The 16,112-nt window shown below is 41.7% G+C and overlaps 1 protein-coding gene across 1 annotated transcript in view; it reads left to right on the top strand.

Annotated features, from left to right (window-relative positions):
* Positions 1-16,112, top strand: part of NFATC2IP (nuclear factor of activated T cells 2 interacting protein) — a 635,351-nt gene that overhangs the window by 443,790 nt on the left and 175,449 nt on the right. Inside the window, exon 3 of the mRNA XM_069243947.1 lies at positions 12,434-12,556. Coding sequence (XP_069100048.1) covers positions 12,434-12,556 — 123 coding nt within the window. The remainder of the gene's footprint in view (positions 1-12,433; positions 12,557-16,112) is intronic.

Raw genomic sequence — 16,112 nt, 5'->3', positions numbered from 1 at the left:
TATTAATAGAATATTACAAGAATATTATATATTTACAAACAGATACTTCTATTATTGTCTAAATAATTTTCCCTTCTAATTTCAAAATGGCTCAGTGGAATGATCAAGACACTGAATATTACACAGAAGAATTGGGGAACCAATTAGAAGTTAATTTAGTGGAAGCCCTTGATACTAGGGTCCAACAATCTGTTAATGATGCTCTTGTGAGTGTTTAGGTCCCTTCTCAGGGCAACTCCTTGATTATGCACGCTCTCAAGGCTGGGTACAAGGCCAACCTCCTCAACCAGAAGGTAAAAAGGCAAAAGCAAAAAATTTGGAAGAGCCTAACACTGATATTAGTGGTCTGCATGCAGACGCCTTTGATAAACTTCGTAAGAAGCATAGCGGTGAACATAATTATAGTTCAAAAAAGGATGTTTCTTTTTCTCCTTCATCCTCTGATAAAGATTCCTCTTCCGAGGATTCAGACGACTCGGAAACTCCAGTTCCTAGTAAGAAAGCAAAGAAAGTCGTTTTGCCTTGTCTTGTTTTAGACTTCGATTCCACAGAAATTATGCACCCCAGAGCTTCCAATTGGGTTCCTCCTCCTGAGGTGGCCCAATATGTGCAGACACATCCGAAAACGTTTTGATAAAGAGGTTCGTTCTCGTTTGAAAGCGGAGTGTCCCAGGCCAGATTTAGATGGTAGAGTGTATGATACCCATGAAATAGACCCCACTATGGTAACATTTATGAAGAAGTTTGCCAAGGATCCTAAAAAAGGATTGGATAGATCTTGGCGTAATTGCCAAGATAAACTGTTGGGCCTTTCCGGTCCTCTGACTAAGATTCTTGAGATGGCTTACTTGGCTAAAGAATCAGGATCTCCTGTGGACACATATGTCCTTATTGGTTGGGCTGAAAGAGCTGTTTGTCAGCTAGGAAACACGAATTGCGCCATATCTTCTGAACGCAGGAAATCTATATTGATGCGCATCGACCCTAAATTGTCTGATTTAGCATCTTCTGAAGCGGGTCCTTCGGCCGAAGGTCTTCTTTTTGGGTTGTCATTTATTAAAGATCTAGCCAAGTTTTGTTCCACCTTTTCATCACTAGACAAAGCCCAGACGTCTCTTAAAGTCTTTAAACGGGGCCTTTTTGTCAGGGCCGGTCGTTACGGAGGACGCATGCCCGGCCGAGGAACATTCAACAGTCCTCAGAACTATTACCCCAGAGGCAGAGGTGGTTGGTTTGGTGAACAGGACTCCACCTTCTACCCCACTCGCCCTAGAGGAGTGCGCCCCCGCTTTCGAAGAGTCCCTCGCAGAGGGCAGCAAGGTGCCATACAGGACACTAGTTTCGCAGGTGAGCATTATTCATTTTTCTCAAGTCACACTTGGGGGCAGAGTGGCATTGTTTTTAAAAAATTGGAGAAAGATCACCGGAGATCCTTGGATTCTCCAAACGGTCATGGGTTTTCACCTAGAGTTTCAGTACACCCAAACAGCTCAACCCTCCTCTTCAGATGTTTTTTTCCCTAGAAAATCAAGCTTTTATAGACAGAGGTCCAGGGCTTATTAGAAAAAGGCGCCGTACAGTTGTCCCTCCCTCATCCTTACGGTTTTATCAGCCCTATTTTTGTAGTAGACAAAAAAGGGGGAGGACACCATTTAGTTTTGAACTTTAAGAATTTCAATCATTGGATCCTGTACAGGCATTTCAAGATGGAGGGCATACACATGTTAAGAACTTCTATTAGAAGGGGATTGGATGGTCCGACTGGACCTAAATGATGCTTATCTGTCGATCCCAATTTTTCCTCCTCACAGGCGATTCCTACAGTTTCGGTGGAAAGGTCAGTGTCTAGAGTTTCTTGCTCTCCCGTTCAGTCTGTCATCAGCCCCTTGGTGCTTCACGAAGCTAATGAGACCTGTGATGGAATGGTTAAAAACCAAGGGTGTCCGGTTGATCATTTATCTGGATGATATTTTACTGATGGCTCAATCTCCCCAGGTCCTTCTGTCTCATTTGAACTGGACCATCAGTCTTCTGCAAGATTTAGGTTTCCTTATCAATGTGCAGAAGTCATTGTTGAATCCGACCCAGGTGATAGACTTCCTGGGTTTTTGGATAGACTCAGTCATATGTCAGCTTCTTCTGCCCTCTCAGAAAATTTGCAACATCAAGAGAATTGAGGTCACTTCTGACGAAGTCGACGGTTTCTCTAAGAAACATAGCCAGGGTAGTGGGATTGTTCGCCTCATCCATTCAGGCGATCTTTCCAGCTCCCTTACATTACAGAGCTCTACAGAGACTCAAGATCAGACATCTACAACAGGGTCTGAGTTACTCAGAACAGATCCCATTGACTGTTGAGGTAAGATCAGAGATTCAATGGTGGCTCCAGCATATGGAAGCCTGGAATGGCAGAGCGATCTTCGGGTCTCACCCAGAGGTGGTGATCAAATCCGATGCCAGCCGTTGGGGTTGGGGAGCAAGTTGCAACTCTCTAGTGACAGGAGGCAGATGGTCAGAATGGGAACAAACCTTACAAGTCAATTGCCTGGAACTTCTTGCGGGTTCCTTTGACATAAAGAGTCTCTCCCCTCAGAAGACAGATTGTTGCATACTTTTGCGGATGGACAATGTCTCAGCAGTGAGGTATGTCAACAAATTGGGGGGACGAAATCCAGAATTTTGGCAGAGATTGCCAAGGATTTTTGGTATTATTTTCTGACAACGATTAGTGGTTATAGCGGAATATCTGCCGGGGGACCAGAACATTGTAGCGGACTGGAATTCCAGATACCTGACAGATTCCAGCGACTGGAAACTGGATCCAATGATTTTCTCTCAGATAACCAAAGAATGGGGCAGTTGCGATGTAGACCTGTTTGCATCCCGCCTCAATTTTCAGATTTCCAAATTTTTCAGTTGGCGCCCAGATCCTTGTGCAATGAAGATGGATGCATTTCTCCAAGACTGGTCTCAGATTAGGGGTTATGCTTTTCCGCCATTTCTGATGATTGCCAGGGTGTTGTCTCAGGTTCGGAGACAGAAGACAGAGCTTGTTCTGGTGACACCCTTCTGGAGAGCACAGCCTTGGTTCCCCTGTAGTTCTGCATTTAGCTTGTGCCTCTCCTCTTCTCATCCATCCTCGTCGGAATCTTCTTCTGAATCCGGAGGGCCTTCAACATCCAATGATCTCGTCAGGGAAGCTGACTCTGTTGGCTTCGTTGATTTCAGGTCAAGATGGAGTTCCTCAGGCCTTTCGCAACAAGCTGAGGACTTCATTAAACAGGCCTGGGCCGGTAGTACCCATAAAAGGTATGGCTCAGCCTGGCGCAGATGGAATAGTTGGTGTGATGGAAGAGGTGCCAATCCGGTGGAAGCACATATTGAGTTGATCATTAACTTCCTAGCAGAATTAGCTAGTTCTGGTTTAGCATATCGGACGATCAATAATTTTAGATCAGCTATTTCAGCGGGACATATACCTTTAGAAGGTAAACCTGTGGGAGAACATCCTCTAATTTGTAAATTGCTGAGGGGCATTCGTCTATCTAAACCGCCTCAAGCAAAATATTCAGTTTTATGGGATGTTAATGTTATTTTAAAATTCTTAGATTCTAAGCCTGCCAATAGGGATTTATCTCGCAAGCAGCTTCCAGCAAAATTGACCATGCTTTTATGTCTCATTTCTTGTAAAAGTGTCGGTTGTCAGAGCGTTAGACTTATCTGGTAGGGTATAGTCTCCAGATGGGATTACCTTTACGATAACAAGAAAGACTAAAACGAATTACAGGTCAGTATCATATCCAAGGTATCCTGCCAATTCTAAGCTATGTGTAGTTCATTGCTAAAAGGAATATGAAGCTGTTACAGAAGGGTTTAGACATGATGTTAAAGGTCAAGTGTTAATTTCCTTGCAAAAGCCTTTTAAACCAGTTACATCAGCTACCTTAGCTAGATGGATGAGACGGTTAATGAATGAAGAGGGTATAGATACCAATCTTTTTGGAGTTCATTCTGCTAGAGGAGCTATGGCCTCAAAATCTTACCCTCTGGGTTCCCGCATGGAAGACATTATGAGGGCTGCAGATTGGTCTTCAGAAAATACTTTTCGTAAATTTTATCACAAGCCTGTGTTGGATGTAGCATCTGTAGTAATGGAGCAGCTTTAAACTAGCACAATTGGAGCCTCCGGTCCTGACATAGAATAAAAAAAATTCTAGCTTATGCGTCAAGAATTTTCAGTTCTATTAAGGACACGGAGGCGAGGATTATCCCACCCATAAGAACAATTATTATTGAAAAAAAAATCTTTAACTGTTGAGATTGATGATTATTATTTTCCCACCCAATTTAATGTCAGTTATATGAATATTAATTTTATTGAAGTTTATTCAATGTACTTTGAATATTACCTACCTGTTTTATTATTTATAGGTTCTGGTCAAAAGAATACCTGAATTTCACGACTTCATGTAAAGATTAGTGCGTATGCTTTTTGCTGGGACTGTTTTCTCTTTGAGTTGGAGTCTTCAAGTTCGTTATCTTGTGGAAGTGGATCTTCCCGATTCCTGGTTTACAAGTTTGATGTAAGAAGATTCGATTTCAATTTGAACTATATCTGCCTTGACCAAAGAAAGAGGAAGTGATGTCAAGGGTCATGTGATTTATGGACAGAGGTCTCGATAGGTGATTGGACCATGTGACATTGCGTAGAGCATCATGGGATGTTTAGTTTTTTGTTTATTTGTATGTGATTGGCTGCTATTTTAAGTCAGTAAAGAAAGAGAAAGCATAATCCTCGCCTCAGTTTCCTTAATAGAATTGAAAAATCTTGACGCGTAAACTAGAAAAAAAAAAATTCTCAGCACGACCGGAACATGTTTCTCTAAATTGCGTAAAAGATGGTACATCATGACATGATCACCTTGCGAAACTTCCTAGGTGACCAACTAACTATTGTCATCTCAGATATCCCTTCTAGCTTACCGTGCACTAGCACATTCATTTTTTCGTTCATTGATTCACACTACTGTGGTGTGCATTCTATTCCAAATCTGCTGGTTTGAATACTGATTTGAGCTAGTTTGTCGCTGCTGAGGACAGCCAATATTCTGCTACACAGCGCCTGTAGCAGGTAATTGAAATGATGGATTGTTAATATGCCGGGAGCCTCGTGCTCTCCGGGAGTGGGAGGGGGTGCGTTGGTGGGCTCGCTGACCAACGTTAGGCGTGGACTGCTTTTGGTGCGCCTGCCTCCCTCCGATCAGTTATGGCATTTGAAATCACCGTGATAGAAGTAAGACGCAACCTTATGAATTGAAGTGGATGACGTACTTGCTGCAAATAAGTGCGTTTATCGTACATCTTCCTCTTGTTCAATATGCTCACTACTTGTAAAGTTTGTCAGCAAAGCTTTTGTTTGGAAATTTACGAGGCTCGTAGTTAACTTCGCTAATGGGGCTTGGCCGCTGAGTAAGAGCAAGTAACACATCGTGATGTAATTCTGCCGCATTAAAGATTGGGATTAAGACTGGTGGGACTAAATCTATTATGGACATCACTGTTAAAAAAATTCAAATGTTAGCGACTATGTTTCCACCCCTCAATCATGTATCTTGCCCCGGTTGTAAATTATGTTCTAGACTATTACATTCAGAAGTGCTAATATGAAAAATCAGCCTGAATATGCGCTTTCTGCTACTCGGTCACTCGAAGCGTCAAACGTGCCATTAAAATGTCACTAACACCGTGAAAAGGCGGAAAGCGTCACACAACTCTTACCAGGTATGCACGTAACTAACCACCAGACCTAAAAGGAAGTTTCCTCATAAATCATAAACTACAACTCCCAGAGCCCTTCAGAACCACCACCAATGAAAAACAGACCCAAATGACCAATGGGGCTTCATATCTGCAGGAAAAAAAGCAAATACGCTAAATCGTCAACATTCAGACCACAACCCTGGGTGACCAGTGAGGGAATGTTTAACTAACACAAACTCGGAGCTTACCAATAGCAAACAAGAACAGCGTAGTTGACAGAAGCAGTCGCCAATGAACGTTAAGGATTTCGAGAGCGGGACCTGGTACAGGGCAACAAATGACGGAGCCTGGGATTATGGCGGAGCAAGCGAGATCAGAACGTCCTCCTAGAAATAGTGTGGAGCGGGACTTGCTAGAGAAGGTAGGTTTAATGATGGCGTAAGGTTACTAATGTCGGGACTCGAGGTGTGGTCTGACGGAGAGCTCTGGACAGAGGTCTGGTAAAATAAATAACGCAGTAATATTAGGAGTGGGATCCTGGTAAGGATCTTGGGACGAGTGGTAGAGGGCATTAGGAGGTTGTGGTGGGAAGTCGGTAGGCTTCGGTATTATGAAGGTCGAAGACGTTTCGTTTTTGGAAAGGTCGTGGGGAGCGGGTGGACAAGCTGACGGGGAAGCCGGTGGCACAGACCTGGGATACTGTGAATCCGGTTTGGAGCTCTGCGTATATTTTGGACGAGGTTGTGGGAAGCAGGCTGAAGGTTATGGTGGGACGGGGGTATAGTTAACGGTTCTTGGCAGGAGCGTTCACGCGAGGAGCGGAGCCTGTGGTGTGATGGGCATGGTCTTAGGTCTCTAGTATGAGTCGAGGCAGATCGGCCTTTGCTCTTCCCATACGGAGATATTACCCCTGCCCTCCGTTTTGTTATTCTCAGGTTAAAAACGTATTTATGGCAGCAATTAATCCCGTTATTAAGTTACAAATATGTATTGTGGGAAGTTTTTGATTAGTCAAAGTACATGTGCAGACCTGGCATTCCTAAATACACTGCGCACAACGGAAACCCGAGACAGCATATAAAATCGCAATTTACAATAAGCTGTTCTACTGAGTGCCTGTTTCGCTGATGGGATGATAAAAGCACAACTGGGTGCATGCACCTTAACGTCAAACTGTTTCCCAGTTCTTCCGCTCCAGTGCTCCCAATCAGGATCGAGTTCGTACAAAAGAAGTGAATGAGTCGTTTTCTGTGACTTTACACAATTGCAGACTGGCCGTACTGGAGAGTCTGCCTTTCTGTGGCAGGGAGGTTCGCCAGACAGAGTCGTATTTAAAGTTGCATGCAGGTGAGTTTATTCTTACAAAAGGGATCCACGAACTAAAATTCGTAACCTCAGAATTATTCATGCGATCGGAATCTAAATTACCAGATTTCAAAGACCCATCACTTGCAAATTCTTGTAAATCCGTCGACAACATTGACCCCTCATTATGTTTTAAATGAGACGTGCTCCTGAAAATCTTGAGTTGCTCCAATTTAATAGGAATTACACAACTTCTGCTCCACCAACCTTGTCCATCTAATAATACAGAAGCTCTGGTTACTTTGAGAACTTTGGATGGAAAATGAAATTTAGATTCTCCTTTTCTTACCCTAAAAGGTTTTTTAAGTAAGACCCAATCATTGACCTTTAAATCAACTGTTTTCGTGGGAAACCTGTGATCAAAATTACATTGCTGCTTAAGTTGTTTATCAAAAACAGTACATCTCATGGTGTCTTTAACCAACAACTGCGATTTTTTTTTTTTTTTTTTTTTTTTTTTTTTTTTTTTTTTGTCAACATCATTCAAAACATGAAACATCCATCTTGGTACAAGTTTGGTTCTGGGATCCCTTCCCCTTAGTAACTTGAATGGAGAACAACCTGTAGTTGAATGAGGAGTAGATAGATATGCACAAATTTTCTCTGGCAGAAATTCTGCAACATCAACATTCAATGCTAAAGCAGTCTGAATTCCTTCTTTAAGAATCAGATTGACCCTTTCTACTAATCCATTCGCTGCTGGATTTTGTAGTGCCACTCTGATATGTTTGATATCATGTAGAGTCAAGAAATCTGAAAAGTTTTTAGACAAAATGTGAACCATTATCAGTAACAATTGTATTGACAGGCCCTTCTGATCTAAATAATTTGCTCAAAAAACTGATAACCACATCAGAATCAGTTTCAGAAGTAAAGGAATAATAAACCCATTTTGAAAAATAATCCACCAACACCACAAGATATTTCATGTGCCTTGGTAACAAATGAAATGGCCCCGTAAAATCCAATGCGACTTTATCCCAAGGGTTCTCTGGCAAAGGAACAGGATATAAAGGCTTAGGGACAGTCCTCCAATGTTTATCTGAAACAATACACCCGGGGCACCTGTTGATAAAAGAAACTACTTGCTTATCTAAGCTAGGCCACCAATATGACATTTTAAGTTTTCTGGATGTAGCTGAAATACCCAAGTGACCTTCATGGGCTAGTTTAATAATTTTGTTCCTGATGTTGGTAGGAGGAACAATGAGATCACACCCCTCAGGCAAATACCATTCTCACATGTGAGCTCACTTGACACATGATAATAAGCTCTAAGCTCCCCTGACAAACCTATCTCAGCAGGCCATTTGGTTTTCAAAAATTCTACTACTTTAGACAATGTAGAGTCTGAGGACATAGCAGACGCCCATTCTTGCTCAGAAACATGATTGTTAAATACAGCCAAAATGTCCAACAGGGCTACCACACACTCCTTTTCAGCATCAATCTCCACTGAGGCCTCATATGGTAAAGGCAAACGAGACAAACAATCTGCACGAAAATTCATGCCTCCTTGCACATAGTTCAGCATCAGATTGTATTCTTGCAACTTGGATAGAATACGAACTAACCGTGCCAATGCTTTACCTAGACCATTTCCATTCAACAAATGAACCAAAGGTTTGTGATCAGTGAATACCTCACACTTGTTGCCCCAAATATAAGTTCTAAACTGCCCATACACAAGCTAAGGCCTCTCTTTCGATGGTGCTATACTGTTTCTCTGCTTCCGATAACATCCTAGACGCAAAAGCTACAGTGTTTTCACCACCATTCACCCACTGACCAAAAACAGCCCCAATTCCAACTAAATGGCATCTACCATGACAAAAGGAATACCTGCAGGGTCAAAGGGTTGTAATGCAGGAGCCTTGATAACTAAATCTTTAACTCTATCAAATGTGGAGTTTAAATCCTTTGTCCATTCAAATTTAGTTCCTTTTTTAAGTAATGATCTAAGAGGTTGTACTTCCAGGGCATACCCCGGGACAAATCTAGCATAGTATTCACAAAGACCTAGAAAGGATTTTAATGCATCTTTATCAGAAGGAGGACATGCCCTACTAACAGCATCTACATTACTAAATTTAGGTCAGATTCCCTCACCAGAAATGACATGACCAAGATATTCCACCTCGTTTACTAACAATTTACGTTTGCCAGGTTTTACTGTCATTAGGATACTCAAAACCTTTTTTAAAACTATTAAATGTTTTCTCTGTTACTGTGTGTATCAAAATGTCATCTTGGAAAGCGAACACCTGAGGTAAGTCAGAAAATAAATCATCCATCAATTTTTGAAAAATGCTTGCTGCTGATGCAAGGCCAAAAGGTAAGCGTAGATACTTGAATACCCCAATTGGAGTTACAAAAGTGGTTACATCTTGAAGATTCGCTCAATGGAATTTGGTGGTATGCAGAGAAGATCTATGGTAGAAAACACCTGGGAGTTACCCAGACTCGTAATCATTTCTTGTATACGTGGAAGAGGATGACTAATGTTTTGGTTAACAGACCAAGTCCACACACAATCTCAATTCGCCATTTTGTTTCTTGGTAATTACAATGAGTGATACCCATTCTGAGGCATCTGCAGGAGCAATTATCCCTTGAGATTGAAGTTTATGTAATAAGGACTTCAAATCAACTCTTACACTCAGGGGTATGGGTCTTACTTTATGTACAACAGGAGTTGCACCCTTTTTGAGTTTTATGCAATGCTCGTATCCTTGCACTCTACCGATTTGGTCTTGGAAGACTTTTGGAAACAAATCAATTATGCTTTGCGTGGTGTCTTTAGAAATGCACACACTGGCTACCAAATCTGATATAAATAAATTAGGTAATTCATCTAGAACCACTGGAACATCATGGCCAGGACGCAGTATTATTCACAAACGTGCTAAATCCTTCCAACCCACAATATTACGCCCTTTGACAGCTACATACATTTTTGTTACAATAGTTCTGCCAAGACATTGAAGATCTGATACAAAATAACCAAAGAGGTTAATGTCTTGTTCCCCAAACGCCTTGGGAGCAACATCAGGAATTAGTAATTCAATGGAACCCTTCCACATCTTAAAGAACGTGTGATCTGCTAAGATAGTGATGGGGGCTCCTGAATCAGCTAGAACAGGAATGGTTTGAGAACTAATCACTACGCGCTGACCATATTCAAAAATTGTTTAGGCGTCTGAGATATCGTCATCAACATCAACACTGTTGATCTTGACTTTACTATAAGAGCCTCTGTTTGAGGGTTGTGACTGGCACACTGCTTGAAAATGCCCCACTTTACGACAATTGTTAAATTTTTTTACCATGTGCCGGACAGGAAGTATCATTACCAATATGACATTTTGAGCCACAACGGAAACAGTTTTAATATTTTGCCACTTTTTTCTTTGGCTTTTTGCTCAGTTTGTTATGAATGGCACAAACAGCTTCATTCTCACTAATAAGATCAACAGTGCTGTTCTGATTAGCTAAAACTTTGGAAGTATTTATGGACCTTTCAATCCCTTTAGCTAAAACCATAACTTCTTTCAAAGTTGGGTTACAACATGACAGAAGTCTTTCTTGAATCTTTTTGTGAAAGCAATGAAACACAAACTGATCCCGAATATAAACATCAGTATTTGAACCAAATTCACATTTAGCTGCTAAAACTCTTAAGTTTGCTATATACTCCTCAATTGACTCATCACTCATTTGTTTGCGCATAGCAAAATGAAATCTTTCAAGTAATACATCTCAGTCCCCAGAATAATGCTTTGCTATACGTTCCTTCGCTTCAGTATAGCAGTTCCATAGTACGTCCCCTCCACCAGGAGATTAAATTGCTGGTAAGTTGTCGACTATCCTTTGAGCTGCAATTCCTAGATGGTTAAATAACACAGCTTTCTTCCTATAAGGATAAAATTCCAGAACATCGATGTCAGCCAGATAGTTTTCGAAAATGCGAATCCATTCAGCCTATTTAATGTCAGGTTTACCTGCTTTCTGTAGGAAAACCGGTGGTTGTACAATATTATGATTGGATGCCATAATAAATTTGGGAAAATACACAAATATATTCTTTGAATGAAGCAGGAATTGACACAAAAGTAGAGATGAATTTCAATGTTTTAATCAGCGTCCGGAGAGCGACGTAGAAAGTGCACACAAAAACGAAGAATCCTTCTTCAATTGACACTAGCAGGACAAGCGTAAACAAGGCAACGTCATAGGAGGAACATGCGTTGAGTACTAGAAATCCGTTGCTAAGGCAACCTTGGAAGCGCTGCCACGTAGCGTATGAAGAGCGAGAGGAATGGGAATCCGTTACCAAGGCAAATTTAAAAAAAAAACTGCAGCGCATGAAGAGTGCGAAGAATCGGAATCTGTCTCCACGGCAACTACAGGTCTAACTGAAGCGTAGCGTATAAGGCCAGTCCAATTGAGGCAAATAAGAAATATGCCCCTCCTACTCACACCTTTCCGTGCAGCCAATCCGCTTACAAATATCTTCTTTCCAGGAAGCAGAACAACGCCAGAACTGAGCACATCTGTCCTGGAATAACGGTAAACTCAAGACGAGCCGCTCGCACTCCAGAAACCAGAGAAGCAACCAAGGGAACAAGGATTCCATTGAGACCACACGCGTGGAAAACATACAAGGAAATAAAACAGCACAATACAAAGTAGAGAGTAAATTACATATTACGATTTCCTTGTAGGCTGCTGATCTTATATACAAGTACACTACTACATATGTTTACACACTGCTCCAGGGCACTGTTAGGAAGATTTGTTTGGGCCGGTCAGTTGCTTCTGGAACCGTAAACACGATTGTTCACTCTGTCCCAGCACTGCTGGTTGTCTGTGTGGTTAGGTGGTTTAGAAGGGTGTTAATGTGCTAGGGTAATTTGTATGCATGCCTTGGCCTGAGTATTGGGGTTGTTGTTAGTGCTATGATGGAAATAATTTAAGATGAAGTTGCACGCTTTCCTTATGCGCAGAAACATTTGTTGTCTTTGGCCTTACACAGATATGTAAATCTGCTGCTACTTTATTTCTACACACCTCCCACCAGTCATCCCCACTATTTGAAGATTTCACGCCCCGTCCTACTCCTTTATTCCCATAAGACTGTTCAACCTGCCATTTTTCATTTTCTGCTCAAAACCACAGAATTCCTAGTATACAAATCTCAAACTGTTTCATCCTGCTTACAAACCTGTAGAAATGCTGTTTTTGTCATTTGAGATATAAAAACTATCCACATTAACAGAATTAACCAATTAGCCCTTCCTTCCTTCAGGAGGATAGCAGTGACAGCGACGTGGAGATAATACGCACCAAGATGCCTAGTGGTCCACGTGTCAAACGTCGCAGGATCCTCAACCCCTCTGACATCACCACAGTCCCCATCTATTCAAATAAGGTAAGGCACCCTAAACCGATTTATTTTAGTAAGGTATGGTTATTAAGAAGTCCTAGTCTAAAGGAGCCTTTCACCATATGTGAAATCGCGTTCTTCGAGATTGCATATGAAAACCACATGCTAAAATGTAATAACTGTCTCCCGGTGTCTTTCTAGTCCAGCAAGAGAGGGTGGGGGGTTTGCCACTGAGTTTTCCATTTCCCTCAGCAAAGGAATATGATTGACCAACAGTGCTCATTCCAGTAAGTTGAACTGGATCTGCAACAGTCCAAATATGCATTGGCCAAGGCAAGTTTAACATCTCTACTAAACTATTGCTTCCTGTTCATTGTATGTATAAGTGCTAAAAGCAAGCTAACCCCTTTCAAATAAATGTGTACATATGCTAGTTAGTCTGTCGTTCAGACAGACTAACTAGCATATGTACACATTTATTTGAAATGGGTTAGCTTGCTTTATTGTTCAGTCTCTTAATATGTTAGTGACACGTGAGAATAGGAGAAGGGAGCAGAATGAGCTGACGTAATACACTGTTGAGAGGAGCGGGGGAGTGATCGTGGACTGGTGCAGCCAGTGGCTGGGATGCGGGAAAGCCAGGCTTGGTACTCAGGGCTGCGTCTGGGGGAAGTAAGTGTTGGAGAAGGCCCCCCCCCCCCCCCTGCATAGTCGTGGTAGGTTGCCTGTGTTCGTAGGCCCGCTGAGCGGCAAGCAGCACCAGGAGAGTGGGACAGCTGGGAGGGCAGGGAAGCAAGGCTCAGACGCGGGTCTCACGGAGAGGATTTAGTAGGGTGGTGTGGCTTAGACCCACGGCGAGTCCTTCTGCCACACTCCCTCTCCCCAGTCTTTTTACTTTATTCCTGGACCCAGGCTCCCACAGTGGCCCTTGCTTCTTGTGCCCTCAATCTGCCAAGTGGGATATGTACGGTACCGGTGTGGAGCACGGCGACATTGTTTTTTTGGAGGGGGGAGGGAGGGTTGGTGGATCATTTGAATCTGGCAACAACAAATTGGCATTCTGCATCCATTTTAGAAATTTAAGGGCCCTTCTCCATACAGTGAGTGAGCGCTAATTTCATACATGCTGACTTCACTCTAATTAACTGTTCATTTTGGACCTGCCATATGCAGGTCCTTGTGCTCCCATCTAGACTTGTACAGTTCTGACTGGAGCTGTTAAAGAGTTTGGTATTCATTTGGGCCAGCGACAGCCTTGACCTGCAGGACCTCGGCAGTCTTTAGGTGGAATAGTGACTTAACCTAGTGGACTTATTTCCCACCTGCCTGGCTCTTATTGACTGCTTCTGCTAATATTAGCAGACAAATCTATCGCAACTGTTGCATGGAGCCTCGGAACGCCTTTCCTGAATGTTAGCTCTTGCTTTAGTGACCCAGTTGCTTGTGCTGCACAGTCCGATACAATACTACACGTCTTCCTTCTTTTTTTTTTTTTTTTTTCATTCCCAAAATTTAAAGGAACAATACATACTAAGTGAGATCATAACACAATTTTGATGGCAACACAATGGGCCTTTAGAAACGAGAAAGTTTGACGGTTTTTGTGGAGTCCTCTTGCGAAGTAACACTTTCATTTCTACAAACACACCTTTTTCCGCTTGACATATATTTACATCTGTGCTTAACATAGAATAATCCAAAACGTCCTTCGAACACTTATCCAGATAAATCCTCCCTTGCTGAGCAGTAATGGGTATAACTGTTTTTTTTTTATTCCACCACCCCTTACCTGAAAGTAACACAGCATTCTTACTCACTTTCATAATTTTGGTAGGCATATGGAATTTCGATTCTCCTTTCAAGACCCTTGTGTGTGGGGGGGGGTGTTTTTTTTTATTTTAATTTTATTTTATTTATATATATATATATATTATATATATATATGACCCAACCACCTTCTTGAATTCAATAATTCAAGTTCTTTCACATGTTTTGTCTTGTCAAAGTATTGTTTTTGTAGCCGTTGCTTTTCTTTAACCCTTCCTTTTGATATTGTCTCTAGACACAAATTCACATTCCTGCCCTTTACACCCCCAATTTGAAACAAACTTCACATTAGGCTTGCAACTTCTGAGTAACGTAAAAGGCGAAATATCTGTAGTGTGAGGTGTGTTATGATAAGCCCACAGTTTTCTTTTAAATAACTCACAAAATCCATACCAGAAGATAGCGCAGTCTGAATTCCTTCCTTTAAAAAACAATTTGCCCTTTTCACGAGCATTAGCTGCAGGACTTTACAGAGCTACTTGAAAATGTTTAACATGTAAATATAAAAATAGTTGCAAGTCTATTGACAGAAAATGTGAGCTGTTTTCAGTGACTTGTTCTTTAGGCGCACCTTCCACGCAAAACACCTTTTTGAGAATGTTAATCCATTTTGTAAAATAATAAATTAAAACCAACATATACTGTTTTCCTTGAGGCAACAATTGAAAAGGCCCTGAGAAATCCATTGCTACTTTGTACCAGGGACCTTTTGGTAATGTAACAGGTGTTAATGGTTTCTCTCTGGTCACCCAACGTTTATCAGACACTACACATTGAGGATAACTATCAATAAATGATCTCACTTTGAAATCCATTTTATGCCACCAATAAAACTCTCAACCTCTTACAAGTGGCTGAAACCCCTAAATGACCTAAATGTGCAATTTCCCCAATCTTGGACCTAATACTTCTTGGAGGAACAAATAATCCACTGCTCATACAAATATTTCCTTCACAAGTTAGTTCAGACGATACCTGTTCAAAACTCTGCAACTCTCCTTCCACTCTTCTCTTTTTGTATTTCAACACATTTCCTAATATGACATCACTCTCCATGGCTTTCATCCAATCATTTTCAGAAAGCTGCCCATCCACACCTTGCAAAGCATCCACCACCCCTACCACACATTCATTTTCCTCCTCTGAGAAATGTTCCATTTTTACAGGCAAACAGGACAGGCAGTCTGCTCAATAAATAAAATTGTGTTACAACTTTAATGTATTTCACACACGTCATGTTCTTGCAATTTGGCTAAAATACGAACCATATGAGCAGAAGCTTTTCCCAGACCCTCCCCTGAAAGTAAAAATACTAATGGTTTATGATCAGTAAACAGATAAAATGGTTTGCCCCACACATACTTCAAAATATTGCACCACTGAAACATAAGCCAAAGCCTCCCTCTCAATACTGCTATAGTTTTTTCTGCATTTGATAGCGTCCTTGACTCAAAGGCTACAGTTGTCTCACAGCCATCCAGCAGCTGTCCCAAAACCGCTCCCAGTCCCGTGAGACTAGCGTAAGCTGTGAAAAACGATCATCTTTAGGATTAAACAGTTTCAAAGCTGGAGCTCTTATCCACCTGAGACCAGACAAATTTCACCCCTTTATGAAGTAACTCCCTTATAGGCTGAACAGTAATGGCATAACCCGGCACAAAATGAGCATAGTAATCACAAAGGCCTAGGAAAGACCTAAGGGTATCCTTATCAGCGGGTGCCGGTGCTTTTTGGATAGCTTCCAAATGACTACACTTAGGTTTAATGCCTCCCT

The sequence above is a fragment of the Pleurodeles waltl genome, chromosome 7, assembly GCF_031143425.1.
Source record: "Pleurodeles waltl isolate 20211129_DDA chromosome 7, aPleWal1.hap1.20221129, whole genome shotgun sequence".
Taxonomy (NCBI): domain Eukaryota; kingdom Metazoa; phylum Chordata; class Amphibia; order Caudata; family Salamandridae; genus Pleurodeles; species Pleurodeles waltl.
This window is presented reverse-complemented; position numbering and strand designations above follow the sequence as displayed.